Source organism: Stigmatopora argus, chromosome 15, assembly GCF_051989625.1.
Source record: "Stigmatopora argus isolate UIUO_Sarg chromosome 15, RoL_Sarg_1.0, whole genome shotgun sequence".
Lineage (NCBI taxonomy): Eukaryota > Metazoa > Chordata > Actinopteri > Syngnathiformes > Syngnathidae > Stigmatopora > Stigmatopora argus.
The window spans coordinates 10,917,868-10,934,835 of record NC_135401.1 but is presented as its reverse complement, the minus strand read 5'-3'; the positions used below and the strand labels follow the sequence as shown (position 1 = coordinate 10,934,835).

General features: G+C 39.0%; 1 protein-coding gene across 3 annotated transcripts; it reads left to right on the top strand.

Annotated features, from left to right (window-relative positions):
- Positions 1 to 626: 626 nt before the first annotated feature.
- Positions 627 to 16,683, top strand: slc35f4 (solute carrier family 35 member F4). Of its 3 annotated transcripts, none has more exons than XM_077621004.1 (7): positions 627 to 987; positions 11,117 to 11,417; positions 12,338 to 12,557; positions 12,635 to 12,760; positions 12,844 to 13,036; positions 13,668 to 13,757; positions 15,144 to 16,683. In XM_077621004.1, exons 1-7 carry the CDS (start codon positions 750 to 752, stop codon positions 15,383 to 15,385), a joined length of 1,410 nt encoding a protein of 469 aa, XP_077477130.1. In that variant the 5' UTR covers positions 627 to 749; the 3' UTR covers positions 15,386 to 16,683. The 3 variants fall into 3 exon arrangements, with proteins under 3 accessions (XP_077477130.1, XP_077477131.1, XP_077477133.1); XM_077621005.1 differs by lacking the exon at positions 627 to 987 and adding an exon at positions 7,876 to 8,352; XM_077621007.1 differs by lacking the exon at positions 627 to 987 and having other exon boundaries at positions 11,121 to 11,256; positions 11,328 to 11,417.
- The last annotated feature ends 285 nt before the right edge of the window (positions 16,684 to 16,968 follow it).

Sequence of the window (16,968 nt, the reverse complement as noted above, 5' to 3'; positions counted from 1 at the left end):
GACAATATTTGTTTAGTTCTGTTTTACTTCCTTTTAAATACAGGACCCAAAGATTTCTTTTAGTTATACCGAATACATTCGAATTGACTAATGTATTGTTAACTGATGACGATTTGGCTATTTAAGGATATGTATCACAATAATTGAGGCTGTCTTTCAGGACTGGAACTGGACTATTTGGAATATGAGTTAAAACGGTTTACATTGGTGATGAATGAGGTAACATAAATGATATAAAGGTACTTTTATGTCCATTTTAATTATTATATTTTGGGGGGCACCCTGAATCGATGGGCAGCCAATGGCAGGGCACAAGGAGACGGATAACCATTCACACTCACACTCACAACTAGGAGCAATTTAGATTGTTCAACCAGCCTACGCTACATTTTTTGATGATGTGGGAGGAAACCGGAGTACCCGAAGAAAACCCACGCAAGACCGAGGACAACATGCAAGCTCCACACAGTGAAGACCAACCCCAAATTATTTTTAAAAATAATTTTAAGGTGCTATTCATTACTATTCTTGGTTCACTGTTGAATGCAAGATGAAATTCTGATGTCATCCAACACATGTGGCAGTAGGGACACGCCCCCTTGCGGCGCGTGTCTGTCACTCTCAAATTGGGACATGTTGGCTGGGCGTTATTGGAGGAATGTCAATGTTCTAATTGTCCATGCGGCGTGGACTCTGGGCGACTTTCAGATGCTTCGTCTGACGATTTGCCTCCGCACATCCGAGCCACCATGACGAGCACTGAGAGCGTGGCTGAGAGTGACAACCATCCTTGTGTCAGGATGGAGCCACTCGACGGCAAGAACACCTTTTTGCCGGGCAAAACAACGCCGAGGCGGGCCACGGGTCGCAGTCCCCTCTTGGACAGCGGCCCCAAAGTGACAGCCAACGGGGTGCACGACATTGAGGACCGCATCTTGAGGATCACCGGATACTACGGCTACAACCCGGGCTACTCCAGTCACAGAAGTAAGTGTCTAAAGGCAAAATTGAAGGAAATTTATAGGAGATGCAGCAATATATCAGGGAATACAAATGTATTGTAAATTGGATGTATGTCTATATGTTATATAGCCCATATTCAACTACTCTGTGTGACACACTACACAATAAAATAGAAGAGATTAAAACAATACAACACAATACAAAACAATACTACACTATATATTATACTCTACACTGCTCAAATAAAAAAAAATGGTCAATGTCATATTTACCATTCTGTGACACAGAAAATGTATATGACATACCATAAGAGAAGAAATCAAATAACAAGATACTACATTTTTTTTACCTTTCTATAGCTTACACATGAATTGATAATTGAAATCATGACAATGTGGAAACAAGGTCCTGACCAATTTCTAATTTCTTTAGGACACCAGTGAAATCATATCAACTATTATAGAATCATATTTTATATATTATATTAGGTGGCGGCGGGCCGGTCCCATTTTAAAGGTGGCGTGTTTATCAGAGGATATAACACAATAATTGTAAATAAAGTTTTATATACAGTGTTGTGTATGTTTAGCTGTATCACTTTGGTCTCACAGTTCTGGGGTCGAGGGTTTGATCTCGGGGTCGGTCCTCACTGTGTGGCGTTTGCATGTTCGACTTGGGCTTATGTGGGTTTTCTCCCTGTATCCTGGTTTCCTCCCATATCTCCAAAATCATGCGGGGTAGGCTGGATGAATACTCTGAATTGCCCCTACAAATGAGTGTGAGGTTGAATGGTTGTCTGTCTCCTTGTGCCCTGTGATTGGCTGGCTGCCAATTCATGGTGGCCCCTGCCTTGTACCCATAGTTAGCTGGGAAAGGCTCCAGCACCCTCCACGACCCTTGTGAAGATAAGTGGTTCAGAAAAAAAAAAAATGCACCCACGCCAATTAAAATATTGGATGTATATACTACTGTATAATTACAATAGAAATAAGTATATATTGTAGAAGAAAGAAACATGTGACCATAGTCTTTTTTTTACCCAGACAGATGACAAATTTTTCATCATTACAAAAGAATAAAGTAAAACTTCCAAACAATCCAATCACATAATCGACACCAGGCTACACGATGATAAATGTTACAACTTTATGCATGTTTAATCATGCCAAGTGCGCGTGTACCTGATGCTGCTCAGATCAATAACTGATGTCTCAACTGATGGTTGCTCCGACAGGCATGCTTTATTTTGTCATTTATTTATAAGAATATTAATGACGCTCTCCATGATGCAAGAGAATACTTCAGGGCAGTTTCCAGACATAACATACAGCCTCACATGCAATAAAAGAAAAAAATACACATGCATTTGATTGGTGGGAACAATATTGGGCCTTTTGCTGATGCAGACAAAAAGCCTGGATTAAATGTCGGTAGTTGCCTAGTGAATACAACTACCAAAAGCACTTTGTTGTAAGAATTGATTCACTCAGACATTTTGATTTTTATAATATTGATTTTGGTTTTCATCTCATGGTATACAAATGATTATGTAGACAATGATGGCACAATGTCTTTTTTGTACAGTTGGTTATCTATTGGCTTTATTATGCAAAAGAAGTATTGCGTCAGAGGCAGAAAGGCTTCACTCCAAATGAATTAGGCTTTGCACGCAATCTCTAAAACATTTTACCCTGGCTGTTACATAAAAGATTAGCGGAACATTATTTAAATATCTCCAAGTTCTGCGCTCACAATATTGGAAAGTTACCCCTTCATGATGTAGTTTTGTCAAACAAAATGCAAAAATGCAAGTTCACTTAAGAAAATATCCAATCAAGATGCTTCTCTTTACTACGATAGATTTTTGGATTAGAGGCAAGGACAAGGAAATGAGTTTCGTGCTCATTATCTGAGTCCTGTCCATTGTAGTAAATTTATCATGAATGCAATCATGGACTCTCATTTGGGAGCCATCTGCCGTTCAGGTTGATCCCATGAGAGGTGGTTCGGATAATGAAAAGCACCCCAAACTTCAGATTGGAGACCAACAAAACAACTCGCAAACGATCCAATAATGAGCCTTGGGGCGTAAGCAATACAGGATTAAAAGTAGTGGCAGTAAATGTGGTTCGTATTGAAGAATTGTACATTTTAGGGAGTTCTATTAGCATAAATGGTGGCCTGATACTACACTGCAAGAGTTCATTATACAGTAAAATAAAATAGTGTTGTTGAATTAATGGTACAGTGGTACATTGGCGTGACTTTGTTGCGGGTAGCGTAGGATTGATTCCCACTTGTTGGCAGAATGATTGTGGACACGAATAGTTGTCTGTCTCTATGGGTGCCCTAAAACTGATTGGCGACCTGTCTAGGGTGTGTCCGTCTTTTGCCCTTGATCAGCTGAGATAAGCTCCAGCACCCCAGAAACTCTCATGAGGATAAGCGATTGTTGAAAATGAATGACTGAATGAATAACCAGTATGAAGTAGAACTGTTCTTTTCAGTGCTACATAGCGAGGGTAAATGCAAGGTTTTCTATATCTAATTTCAAATATAGTATGTTCGTTGGACACAATAAAGGTTGGAAAACACTGTTTTAAAACACCTGCACAGAATCCCAAAACACAATGATTGGTATCCATCATTGTGTCAGTTTCTCTAGAAGGGTCTTGGGTGAAAATTGATTGCTGTTTTTTTATTTGGCTTTCTTTTTCATAACCAACTTTTTGTTAAATAAGGATGCACTCATTACACATTGTAATGACATACAAACGCCATCGGGTGGTGCTTTCATCACAATAGTCGTTGTTGAATTAAACATAAATATCCAGAGGATTTTTTTTCTCATGAGTCACTTCTTGGAACCATGAAATTATATATCAATAGCGGCAAGGTCAGACAGTATAATTTGCTCTGTATCGGAATCCGTTACGAAGCAAGGTGAGTAATAGTGTGTCGACTCTGCTATAATTTCAGACCTAAGGAGCAGGTGTGCATCATAACAGCACCCTTTCCGAGCCCATAAAAGACCAGGCGTCTGTAAGATGATGGGTATATTTAACCTGGGAAACATTACCAATTTTCTGATAAGATTGGCCATCTGCACAGCCCTCGTCTATTCATCAAATCATATTTTTTTCAGCCAACACAAGGTAATCCTCAGGGCGCTGTACTTGCACTGTTATTAAAAATATTGTTTTCTTTAGTCTGCATTAATAAGCAAGAACTGTACAGGCACAAACTGGATCCACCCCAGGTCAGTCCTCAATGTGTGGAGTTTGCATGTTCTCGCCGGGCTTACTTGGGTATTCTCCGGGTACTCCGGTTTCCACCAGCGCCCCAAAATATACAGGGTATGCTTGTTGAACACTCTATATTGCCCCGAGGTTTGAGTGTGAGCATGGTTGTCCGTCTCCTCGTGCCCTGCAATTGGCTGGCCACCAATTCAGGGTGTCCCCCTCCTGGTGCTCGAGGTCAGCTCGGATAGGCTCCAGCACCCCCCGCAACCCTTGTGAGAATAAGCGGTTGAGAAAATGAATGAATGAATGGAAAAGATAATATCCCTTCAGTTATGTCCACGTGAAGAACAGGAATGGTTCGGACACACACACACACACACACACACACACACACACACACACACACACAAACCCAGAGTGATGTCCCAACTAGCTTTATTGCTCCTGCTGTTCCACAAGATAATAGCTTGCACCAAATGCCTCCTCAGCTCCTCTTGGATACCATTTAGGTGATTTATTGGGTATGTGGTTTTAAATTGTTAAATTATAAAGAGGGCTCTGTGACTGGACAGTCCTAATGCAAAGGAAATGATAATAAAGCTCAGCTTTATGATTGTGTTGTGTTTACTGCCTTCACAGAAAGACATCAATACACTTACAGCAAAATTAGAATGAGAAACTCCTTGAATAAACAATGTTAACAGCACATCTATTTTTTTTCCTCCAAACATAGAGCTTATTTATGCAGCTATTTTGATGAAACCCGTTCCCATGCCTTTCCTTGCAGAGCTATTTATAACAAGCCGACTGTCGACCGGGATGTAAGCCCTGCCTGAATGACTCCTGGAGTGCTGTTAGGCACCACCGTCTCACGAGGTTCTGTGAAAACACTCTGTATGTAGTGGGTGCGATGTTTCACCAGGGGAACCTTTAGATCTGCTGACCCATACTGACCATTTTGTGCATAATAGTCATAAGTCAATGTGCTTCTTGTCAGGTGATTTGGGATAGTCGGGCAACCTCACTGTATTTAAATACTAAAATTAGATCATATTATGCCACACTAGGGTAGAGTTTTCCGTGCGTTTATGCTTTTTACGAGTAGACCTGAGTGCCGTTAGCTGCCTAACGGTGCCCTTGTGGGTTCACTGAGTGCACAGCATCAATAAGATGACCTTCAAAGCCCTCTTAATGAGATGCAGAGCTGATATGTTTGTTGCAGTGTGCTCAGGGTTAGACAGAAATTGTCACACAGAGGTTTTTGGAAACATGCAAGGGAACAGTCCAGGGTTAAACTAAGCTCTGATAGGCTTCCAGCTGGCTCACCCTTTGAGAATTTGATAGATAGGCCCATTGACATTGTGTATGCTATAGTAGAATTCACCGCTAGATGCCGTTATACGCCTTAATTCCAATTAACCTTCCTTGAGGGGCAAGTGAATTCCTGCATTTTTGGCAAAAGTAAGGATGTCTAAATGTTGAAATAAACAATTGCATAATAGTCAGATTTTTATCTGTCCTAATTCTATTATGGTATGTAACAACAACAAAACTCTTGGAAAATATGTTTGAAAAGTGTCAGGAAATTTTAATCTAAATGACAAAAGGGCCTAATAAAAGGATTGAGTGCATTAGTAGATGGGAGTGCAGCTGTTGCCATGGGGCCAAAAAGGGTAGATGCTTTATTATTTGCTGCTTTGATCTCTGATGTGAGTCCACTTGGTCGCCACGTCCAGTGTTGTTTTTCTGATAACAATGGAGAATTATTATTTCAACATTGAGTTCATTTGAGGCTTCAGGATGGGTCGCCATATCAGTAGAAAAATGGAGTTATACTTGCTTTCACACTATAAAATAATAAATACATTTACAGAGCAAGTATTTTCCCCCTTACCTTACATATACGAATATTACAGTATTTTCAGTGACAGCAGAAGTGCCAATGCTACTCTTAATCAGATGGAATTAGTAACCCGGGCTTTGCTGACTGGATATTTTTCATGCCGTCCCTCTCTGTCTAGAGTTGTCTCCACTCATCAGCAGGTCTATTTTTAAGTGACCCTCCTCTCACGGGATCCATTGTCCTATCCTTTGCTTACTCCAGAGAAAATCGTATAGCTTCAGCTGCATTTGGCTAGCACATTTATTCATTATGATGGCTGCAGGTTTAGTATGTATTCAGCTGAACTTTGCTATATTACAATTGGGACGTTAAGACATATAAAGAATGTGGATTTTATATATATATATATATATATATATATATATATATATATATATATATATATATATATATATATATATATATATATATATACATATATATACATATATATATACATATACATATATAGATATATATGTATATATATATACATATATATACAACACAGTATTAACTTCTGATTGAAATCTGGTAATGAATTGAATACAACAGCAATATTTCAATGAGTAACTTCTTTCATCTACAAAAAGCTTGGATACAGTACACACCAAATACTACTGTGCACTGTGATGCAGTGCTACTGCAGAAAAGAGACGGATGAATGATATACAATGACCAACATCCCAAGCCAACAACCTCTCCGAATAATTAAATAAACAGTGTATACGCTTGTATTGCCTATTTACTTAACTGATTACACAACTACTTCATCATGAAATGAATGTTTGACTCAATACTACATCATACTAATGTGGCATTTATGAATACTATAAGAGTCTAAGTCCAGAACTGCATAATAAGAAATTCCATTATATTTACATGAGATTAAAGTCAAATATAGAAGGATGTGAGAAATTGACTTGAGATGGAAACACAGAAATGATTTAAGATGACCAGCCTCAGATATGCGATGCTCTTAAAAATACAGTAAAAAATACGAACTTTGAATTTTAAATACAAATGCTGTGGTCTGTTACTTAACTTTGGTGAAGTTTTGTGTTCTATTGTTGCCATCAACCTGCAACCCTTTCGAGTATGCGCGGTATGGAAGATGAATGAATTATGAATGTTGCAATCTAGGCAGGTAGGATCCTGTGGGTGCGGGCGAAAAAAAGGCGTGTCCAGAATTCCTCTTTCACTCCCCCTAATGGTGCCCTATGGCTGACTGGCAACCAGTCTAGAGTGTGGTCTGCCATTCGCTCAAAGCCAATTGGGATAGGCTCCAGCGCCCCGTGACCCTGACCAGGCTGTGTTATAAATGTATGAATAAATGAACTTCCTCTAATTGCAAAGAATTGCTGAGATTTTCTCAGGCCAGGTCCTTCAGAAGTGTTGTTGTCTTTTGCTATGGTCTGGTAGTTTTTTTAATTTATTTTTTATTTTTTATAGCATTATTAACATAACTGGTAGATCGGTGACCTATGGAAATTCTGATTCTCATGTATTTGATATTGCATTAGATTATGAGGTTTACAAATATTTCTACAACAAGAAAGAAGGCAATAGTGTACAGCAGAAGACAATAAGACCGGGCACTGAGGTCTGCTCAGGTAGAAAACGGATGAGTGCTAGAGAGGAACTAGCGCAGCATAATTATTCTGGGCTGCTTGGTTACCTTCCAAACAAAGCTGCTGATTTGTAGAGTAAAAGAGAAGGGAGGGGGTAAAGTGTGTTGGACGGAGACAAACGAGGTGGGGGTGGCGAGGATGAAGTGAGATGACGGAAGTGATTGCACCGTGCCACACGCACTTGAATCTCAGTCTCCCTTGGAGACAGTGGCAGCACTGGATCACGGCATGACATTTCAACAGTAGTGTCTCCACCAGACTGCACTACAGCCAGTCAGCTGTGTCACTCCTGTCCAGACAGACAGCGAAAAAGAGGAAGTGTGCAGAAAGTGAGTTGAGCCTTACTGGAGTGCTGGGGAGAAGAGTTGACAGATGCGCTTAACAGGCACGCAGAGCGATAGAGGTTCTTAGGGGAATAAGTGAAGAGCGTGAAGAAGACAAAGTAGCGGTGGAGTAAGGATGCAAAGAACGAGGAGGAAGAGCGTCTGACGTCCACAGGCTTTGACAAAAATAAATAGACTTCCTGGGGAAGGACGGTGTTGTGGCCCCCAGTAGAGGATGAAGAAACACTCAGCCAGAGTGGCTCCTCTCAACTCCTACAGCACTCAGGTCTTGACCTGCTCCATCTCTGAAGGTAACTTTAGGTTGACTCTAAATCCTTTTATAAAGGTTATGTTTACACTTAGTCCAAATGATCTGTAAGGGCTTTTAATGACAATTTTCATGTGCTACGAATGGACCTGTCATATCAAGTTCAGGGGGTGAAGTGGTGCATGCGAAGCAGAAATACACACCTTTATATCTTTATGGGTAGGATAGCCTGCGTGCATGGTACAGCCTGGATCGAGGAAAAGAGCCACAAAACAAAGATATCAGCAAGTTTTGCTCACCGCCTGAAGCTTCTCTGCTCACAACTCAAAAATAATCAAACTCCCTGATCCCTAAAAGCCTTGAATCCATTTTCTAATCTGTAGAGCTCACCTTTGTTTTTGTGAGATTGAAATGAGATACCCTAAATCCCTTTTCTGTCAACATCATCAGCATCCCACTTCTTCTTAAGACGACTTATTCAGTCTGCACATTGCTGCTGACGTGACCACGAGCCCCAGCAGGAGTCCATTCATCAATGCAACAATAAAACACAGAACAAGATTCAAACATTGGGCTGGAACAGCAGATTCCATCACATGAAATGGATGTGCTCCATTTATAAAAAGTTAATATTGAATGATACTGTATTGTCAGTATTGTGGAGCTGTTTGAAAAAAATTGGACCAAGTTAGGACTTTTTTCCTTTGTAACAAATTTGTAAATATGGCTGACCAGGGACCTGGTTTCTTGTTGACGAATGTTAAAATCACTGTTCTTTCAAGTCGTGCAATACTTGGCTGCTATGCTCTATGCAACGCTATTGGAACTTATAAAGTGAAAATATTTGTGAGCAATAACAGCATCACAAAAGAGAATAATTTGGCCATGAGAGCTGCTTCCCTGGGGTAGGGGAATAGTGGAGTTTTAATATTACCGCATGTTGGCTCCAGATCAGCTGTATTGGCTTTTATACCTCAGGACTGAAGCATCGGCATCCAACACTCAAGGCTTTAGGTTTTATCTGCAATGTAGAATATAAAAATGTTATTACTTGCAGGATAAAACAAAGTAGTCAAGACGAACAGAACTGCTGCATTCTTGCAGAAAGGAAAGGGACAAAATCGCTTTCATAAATTTCCTCAATAAACTATTATTAGAATTAAGATAATGCACTGTATATCATGAGAAGGTATTCTAGCAAAATTTCTCGAAGGCAGGATCAGACTAACGATGAGGCCATTTCCCTGGGTGTGCATGACTACCAGAGGCCCGCAAAGTTCTCTTAAAAACAGATTAATAAACTTATTGTCATCTTGGTGTTATTAGTGATGTTGCATCAATTGCATGCTTATAAACGTTGAATCTTTTGATTTTATGGTTGTTCAAATACCGCAACCTTACCTTCTCAAGTTTATATTCTCAAGTTGTAAAAATATAGGAAATGGGCAAATAAACTTGCCACCATCATTCAAATAAAGCAATATTATACGATTGAAATAAAGAAAAGGTGATATCACACTAATAAACATGTTTGATGTGCTCTTCTTGGAGACATATGTTAACACTACAAAACCTATTACATTACAAACCTATTACATTCTCTACGCCACCATAATTTGATGTATTCAGCTTACTCGATATAAGAACGTTGTGTGCAAGGAGAAACTTATCACGACTATGGTTGTGCACAACAATATACTCAATAGGTTTTTATTAGTTTTGTTTGTAGATATATAGTATTTTGTTGTTTGTAGATCTTAACTCGTCATTGAAAGTTATTAACATAAAATCCATTTCATTTGTAAAGTCTGGCATTGAGTGATCATGTTTCATGCCATTTGACGGTGATAGATGTCCAACCCAGTTTGAGTGGGGGACTCACAGCAATTGAATGATAAAAATGCGCTTTTTTTTCTAAAGTGTAAACCTAACTGCCCTTACTGTCCAAATACATACAATTTGTGTTTTTTCTATTAATTTATTTGTCTTTAGGAGTTCCGATTTTAATTGGTCTTCCAGTTTAACCCCAAACTCTGAAAAGTCTTGACGTATCGCAACCGCACCTTCATTTTTTCGCGATGTGATAAAACCAGTGTATCCAATTTTATGTACTGTCATTATACAGCAAAAAAAGAAGAGAAATGGGTCTGCAGGAACACATTTGTTAGGTCACATTTTGCCACCTCATAGTCTTCAACTGACTTCATAAGTTCAAGCAGAAACTTACTTTCTACCCATATATTTTCATTGCAGCTTGTGAGTGGTTGTGCTCACCTCTTATCGGTTAAAAAGTCCATCGATGCAGTAATGAGTAGTATAGAGATGCTGTCCTATGCTAGAAGGGAAATACTAACAGCCATGCATCTCATGCTGAGCAAGCAGAGAGAGCCTGGGCAGCACAAGTCTTTGATTTTCCTGCCCTAGTGTAAATTGATCCCTCTATGCTGAAAGTAAAGAACATATGAACTTGTCCATGTTGAGCACTCTGCTAAAGTCTTAGTCCAAGATTCAGTGCCATGTTGATGACTGCAGTCTATTTTGACACGATGACCTGTCAACACTAGTAGCAGTAGCATTTTTTCAGTCTAACCTTTAAGCAGAGTTTGGCCCATGACCCATCAATCTAATTACCTTCAGAAATGAAAATAGATCATGAAAATAAGGATGTTATTTTTAAAATTGTATTTTATATGGTATTATGTGTCCTGGTATATCTTTGTACAGTGCTCATTGTTTCAGGTTTGTAGTCGGAATGTCAATTTGCCTGAATAACATTTTGAAAAAAAACCTGTTTGTCTTCTGATTAGGAGAGGATGGTTTGGAGTCCCACGCTGAGACCCCTGGTAGTGAGACAAGTGTGGAAAGTCAGTCATACCAGACATGCACTAGCATAGTTTTGAAGGTACTCAGTGGCCTGCTGATGGTGCTGTGCATCTCCTCTTCCTGGGTGGGTACCACTCAGGCAGTCAAGCTGACCTTCAAGTCATTCTCCTGTCCTTTCTTCATATCGTGGTTCAGCAGCAACTGGAATATCTTCTTCTTTCCTATTTATTACTCGGGACATGTGGCGATCACAAGGGACAAACAGACACCCATTCAAAAATTCAGGTAATAAGTGAATCCATCCATCAGTTTTTTTATACAACATATGTAGTTAAGTGTGAAAGGGAGCTAAAAAGCTAGACTAGGTCAATTAAAAGAAAATGCAGGTAGACATCCATTTGCACTGTACTCACACCATAATTAACTGCTGCGTGTACCATAGACAGGCTAGTATACAGCTACACAATCAGTGACCACAGTAATGTGTATGTGCAGGGTTTAAATCAAATGTAAAATGTCATTAACCCATTGGTTGGGTTAGATAGATGTTTATGCAACAATAAAATAATGGTGTTGCAAGTGACTGGTTTCCCAACATTAGCCTCAACTCAGATTGCATGTCCAAACCCCTGTTTATGTCCTTGAAAGGGTTAGAAAAACAACAATTGATACATGGATGGATGTTTGTAGAGGCAAAAATAAGTTTTTAGCCATGCTATGATTGGAGAAAAATGAAGGGAAACATTTTAGGTCAGGAGTTTAATGCATTTCCTCCACATGAAACTCATAAAAACATGTTTACTGGAACCCTGGTTTGTGGGACATAGTGATAGTGGATGGAACAGGTAAGGATCTAAAAGGGACAAGGAAAATCATTATAGAATAATCTGAATATCTTGAAAATTAAGATTTTATTATCTTGGAAACATTAGACCATATTTAAAATGACAGCAGTTTAGCAACTTTAAGACACTTTAAATTATCCTGTCATGAAATATGATGAGGCTCTGGTACACAATGCATGGATGTCGAAAAATGCAAGTAACCAGACCTCCATAACAACTTTAGAGACTAACATTTCTCAGAATTTAAATGTTAGGTACTCTAGATGTTATTCCCAGGGATTACAACACATTTATCAATATAAAACACACCAATTCTATGTCTTCGTGGGCAGACCTTACAGAAATAATGTCTTTCGACAGAGAGTGCAGCAAGCTCTTTGGCGAAGATGGGATGACTCTGAAGCTTTTTGTAAAGAGAACTGCCCCTTTCTCCATCCTGTGGACACTGACCAACTACTTATACCTTTTGGCCTTGAAGAAACTGACCGCCACTGATGTCTCCGCCCTATACTGCTGCCACAAGGCCTTTGTATTTCTCCTCTCCTGGATTGTCCTCAAAGACCGCTTCATGGGTGTCCGGGTACATTTTGAATTTTAAGGAGAAAAATATACAGATAGCAGCAGATTTCCCATCTTATTAATGGACTCTTCTCTTAGATTGTTGCTGCCATCATGGCCATCACAGGAATTGTTATGATGGCATATGCTGATGGTTTCCATGGTGATTCCTTTGTTGGGGTGGCGCTCGCTGTGGGCTCAGCCTCAACTTCAGCTCTTTATAAGGTAAGCAGATTGAAACAAGTGTGTATTAAGCATTAGCTGAGTTCATGTCAACCATGACAACCATACTTTTTTTTGCAATCCAGGTGCTGTTCAAGATGTTCCTGGGAAGTGCCAATCTCGGCGAAGTGGCTCATTTCCTTTCAACCATGGGTTTCTTCAACCTTATATTCATCTCCTGTGTGCCCCTCATCCTCTACTATACCAAAGTAGAGCAATGGGGTTCATTCTCCTCATTGCCCTGGGGCTATATGTGTGGTCTCGCAGGACTCTGGTTAGGTGAGAATGCAAATACAGGTATGGGAGATTAGCGCAGTGGTCTCCAAACTATTCCACGTAGAGCCGCAGTGGGTGCCGGACTTCATCCCAATCAAATAAGAAGAAACCTTTTCACCAATAAGTTTGCTTCCAATTGTATTCAGTTGATTGTATAATGCTTGTTTTAGCAAGAACCTTATTGGTTCTGCTGGATCAGTTGTAACAAAAACCAGGACCCTTAGCACCCCTTGAGGTCCGGTTTGGTAACCACTGGATTAGAGGGTTGTAATGATGCCATGGGTTTTTCTGCATTAATGTTTGAGGTTATACAAGTTCTTTTAGCTTAATATAGATAGCCATGTTAAACATACATTAGAGTACATTTGTTAAAACATAAAATAGAGTATGTACATCTGCATTTAATAATTAATGATGATACAGTTGGACATAGTGGCTCTAAGTGTATAAGCACTCCAGGTCTATAGGCTGTAAATTGCCAAAAATATATTATAATATTCATCCTTAAACAAGCGTACGGGCATAATATTTGGTGCTGAATCCTTGTAAACCACCATACATATACAGTATATGAATATCATCTACAGTGAAAATGCAGAAATGTGTATTTTAATGTACTTTGCGTCTTTTGCAGTGTTCAACATTCTGGTTCATGTTGGTGTGGTCCTGACATACCCCATTCTCATCTCAATAGGAACTCTACTCAGTGTACCTGGAAATGCAGGTGAAGTTTTTTATTAGTATTTCAAATATAACCCTCAATTTAGTGAATATATTACAAACAATTATCCATATTATCACTATTGAATGAATATCTAAGTTAGATTCTTTAAGGGGCAGTTTATGCAAATGTATTTGTCTGTCTTCAGATCAGTGATATCATTCAAATTCTGATCATAAGCTCTCCCTTGCAGTCTAATTAACTGAACAACCAAATAAGGTTGTCTTTCATTGATTGTGTAGTTGTTCACTTCTTTCACTTTTGTTGTGAAAAATAGGTTTTGGTCATGCTCCTCAATAATTTGAATTAGAGGGTAACAATGACGGATAACAACACATTGCTGTCGGTCAGGTTCAGTCAGTAAAAGTAAAAGAGTCCAAAGTGCCCACATCTCTGAACATCCACCTCCAAGTCATTGATAGAAACATATTATTGGGAAGATTCTAATCCAATAAGCGAGATGAAACACTGCCAAGACCTTTTTCCCCATTTCAAATTGAATTGAATTGAATGCTATTATTGTCAATATACAAGTATAATGAGATTTGCCTTGTTATGAAGGGATAAAGTGGTACAGAAAATTAACGAATATAAAAATACAATTTTTGATCCTCTCTTTGACAAAGGAAAGTGGAAGGATTTCAAGTTGGCCTTTACATCCTTTGATTTTACTGAAAGCAGCTTTTGGAGAAAAAAAAGTTTGGACACCCCTGCTTCTCTAAAAGTCATAGTATCTCTAACAAAAGGATGTGTTTTATTTTCTTTTGGTACAATATTAAATGAATAGTGATTATGGCTTCTTTAACATAGTTTGCATGCTGTTATATTGTTTTTTGTAGCATATTATTTGTTTCTTTTGTGACATGAGGTTGAGTAATGGATTAAATATGGTAACTCCCTGATAGAAGAAACATATGACCAATTGAAAAAATAGTGCCTAATTCATTGGCTTCTTCTTTGGCCCATTCCACATGCCTACCTCAGTAGGTTTTCAAAATGTTTTATACTCCGGCACCCCCCCCCCCCCCCCCCCCCCCCACTCCTTTCCTTCATAAAAGGAATGAATGAATCAACCACCTATGGCAGGGATGTCAAACCGGTCCTCAAAGGGCCGCCATGGGTGCAGGATTTCAATCAAATCAAACAATTGGGGCATTTTGCAAGTGTAATCAGCTGATTGCAGTCAGGTCTTACTTATTTTAGAAGACCCCTCATTGCTCAAAATTGTCGGCACTGGATCATTTGGAACAAAGACCAGGACCCACCGAGGCCCTTTGCGGAATCAGTTTGACACTCCTGCCCTACAGTCCCTTTGCAATTAATCTTTTTTTGTGTATTATTTTGTTTCTCTACCTTGCCCCATTCCTCCTCTTTGATTATAATCTATAGCTATAGATGTCCTCAAACACGAGGTGATCTTCAGCATGGTGCGTCTTGCGGCCACATGCATCATCTGCTTGGGCTTCTTATTGTTGCTGCTTCCAGAGGAGTGGGACTCGGTCACGTTGCGATTCCTGGCCACCATCGCAGACAAGAAGTCTGAAGATCACGGCGAGGAGCTCACTGAGTCGAGTGTGCATACGAGAAGTCGCAGTCGAGCCAACGGTGCAGTCTCGCTGCCTTTAGCGTGACGTAGCGGTTTGAGCTCCTCTTCCTCCACTGCCCACTTTAGGAGAAGAGACTGGCAAAAACGTGATAGGAACAAACTGGAAGACGTGACAAATGATCAAGATTATTCATCAAGGGTGCATTAGTGTCTCCAAAGAAGAGGGATATTTACGAGTTTTGCCATTGAAAATGATGGAAAGTGTTAATCACTTTCTCGGTAAACCTGCCTCACTCAACCCTTCATACACTGACTGCTCTCCAGAATGTATTCTGTGAATATAAATCCTGGCAGAGACAGTTTAGCGAAAACCTTTATGTATTTATATTTACTTATTTAGAGAAGGAATAACGTATTTACGAAATGCATCGTATATAAGAAAGACAAGCAGTTATCTTATTCTCAATGTACAAGTATTTTCTTTGGGTTCTTTTTAATGTTCATTAAACAAGTGTTCACAAGACGTTTACTGTCGTGTATAACTAAATCAATTGGGTACTAAAAGTATTTCAAAGTTGAGTTTGATAAATGGCAGTTTAGCCACAACTTCTGAGGGCCACAATGATCCTAAAAATAAAAAATAAAATCTCAACAGCTTTTGAAAAACTGGACAAAATAGCTTTACAAAGACTTTAATATGTGGCATAAAAAAATCATGAAATGTAACCATTTTTATTTTTAACTAATTTAAAAATTCACTTACTAACGCTATTTTTATGAATATCATTTTTGTGTCTTTATCAGTTATTTTAAAACTGTTAAAGACATTTCATGATGATGAAATTCAAAACTTGAAGGTTATTTTGAGCGGTTAAATGGTTTTCTGTGTATATTTTTAAATCATTCAAGTTATTTTTGCATTCACTTAAGGATCTGTGCCAGAGCATTAATTAGCAGACTTGGAATTACTGACTGTTGGTGTTATTATTTGAAATACAAACTGTGATGGAGAATCAGAGTGCTCTGTGCTGCATGTTTCTTTTTTATCTGTGCATGCTTGCCAACCAAGAGGGAGGAAAAGCCTTGGGAGAATGCTAAACTGCAGAGCATATACTATATGATTGGCATGTCACAACGCACACACTCACACAGATGCACACACAATCTACATTACAGTAGTACTAAGGTTTCTGAGCACAGTGAATGAGTTAAACCTCAAATGAAGCATTTAATGAGGTGGCATTTAATTAAACCAAACAATATGAATAATACTGAAGTCCCGCGCTAATCTGATCAAATTATAAATCAGAAAGCATGGCCAAAATAATTCGACATACACTTGAAGACAATTTGTCAAACTGTCCCTGCCTAGAAACACTGTTGCACATCAAGCTCTACCACAAGCATTTCCCTTCAAATACTCAGGAACTTGTGCAGAGTTTCAATAGAAACATCATCACAACAAGAAAGTGTTGAACAAAAGCAGGGCTGAGGCCATAAACAGGTACTATATGTATTTGGTTTTTATAACAATAGTTTTCTTCTTATGGTACTCGATTCAAGTGCCAGTCAGGAAAGGACAGCAATCACTTATTCTTTTAAGGCTTGTTCATGAGTCATGCTTCACTAAGAGAATTAAATTGCACTGCATTAATAATATTCATTCAT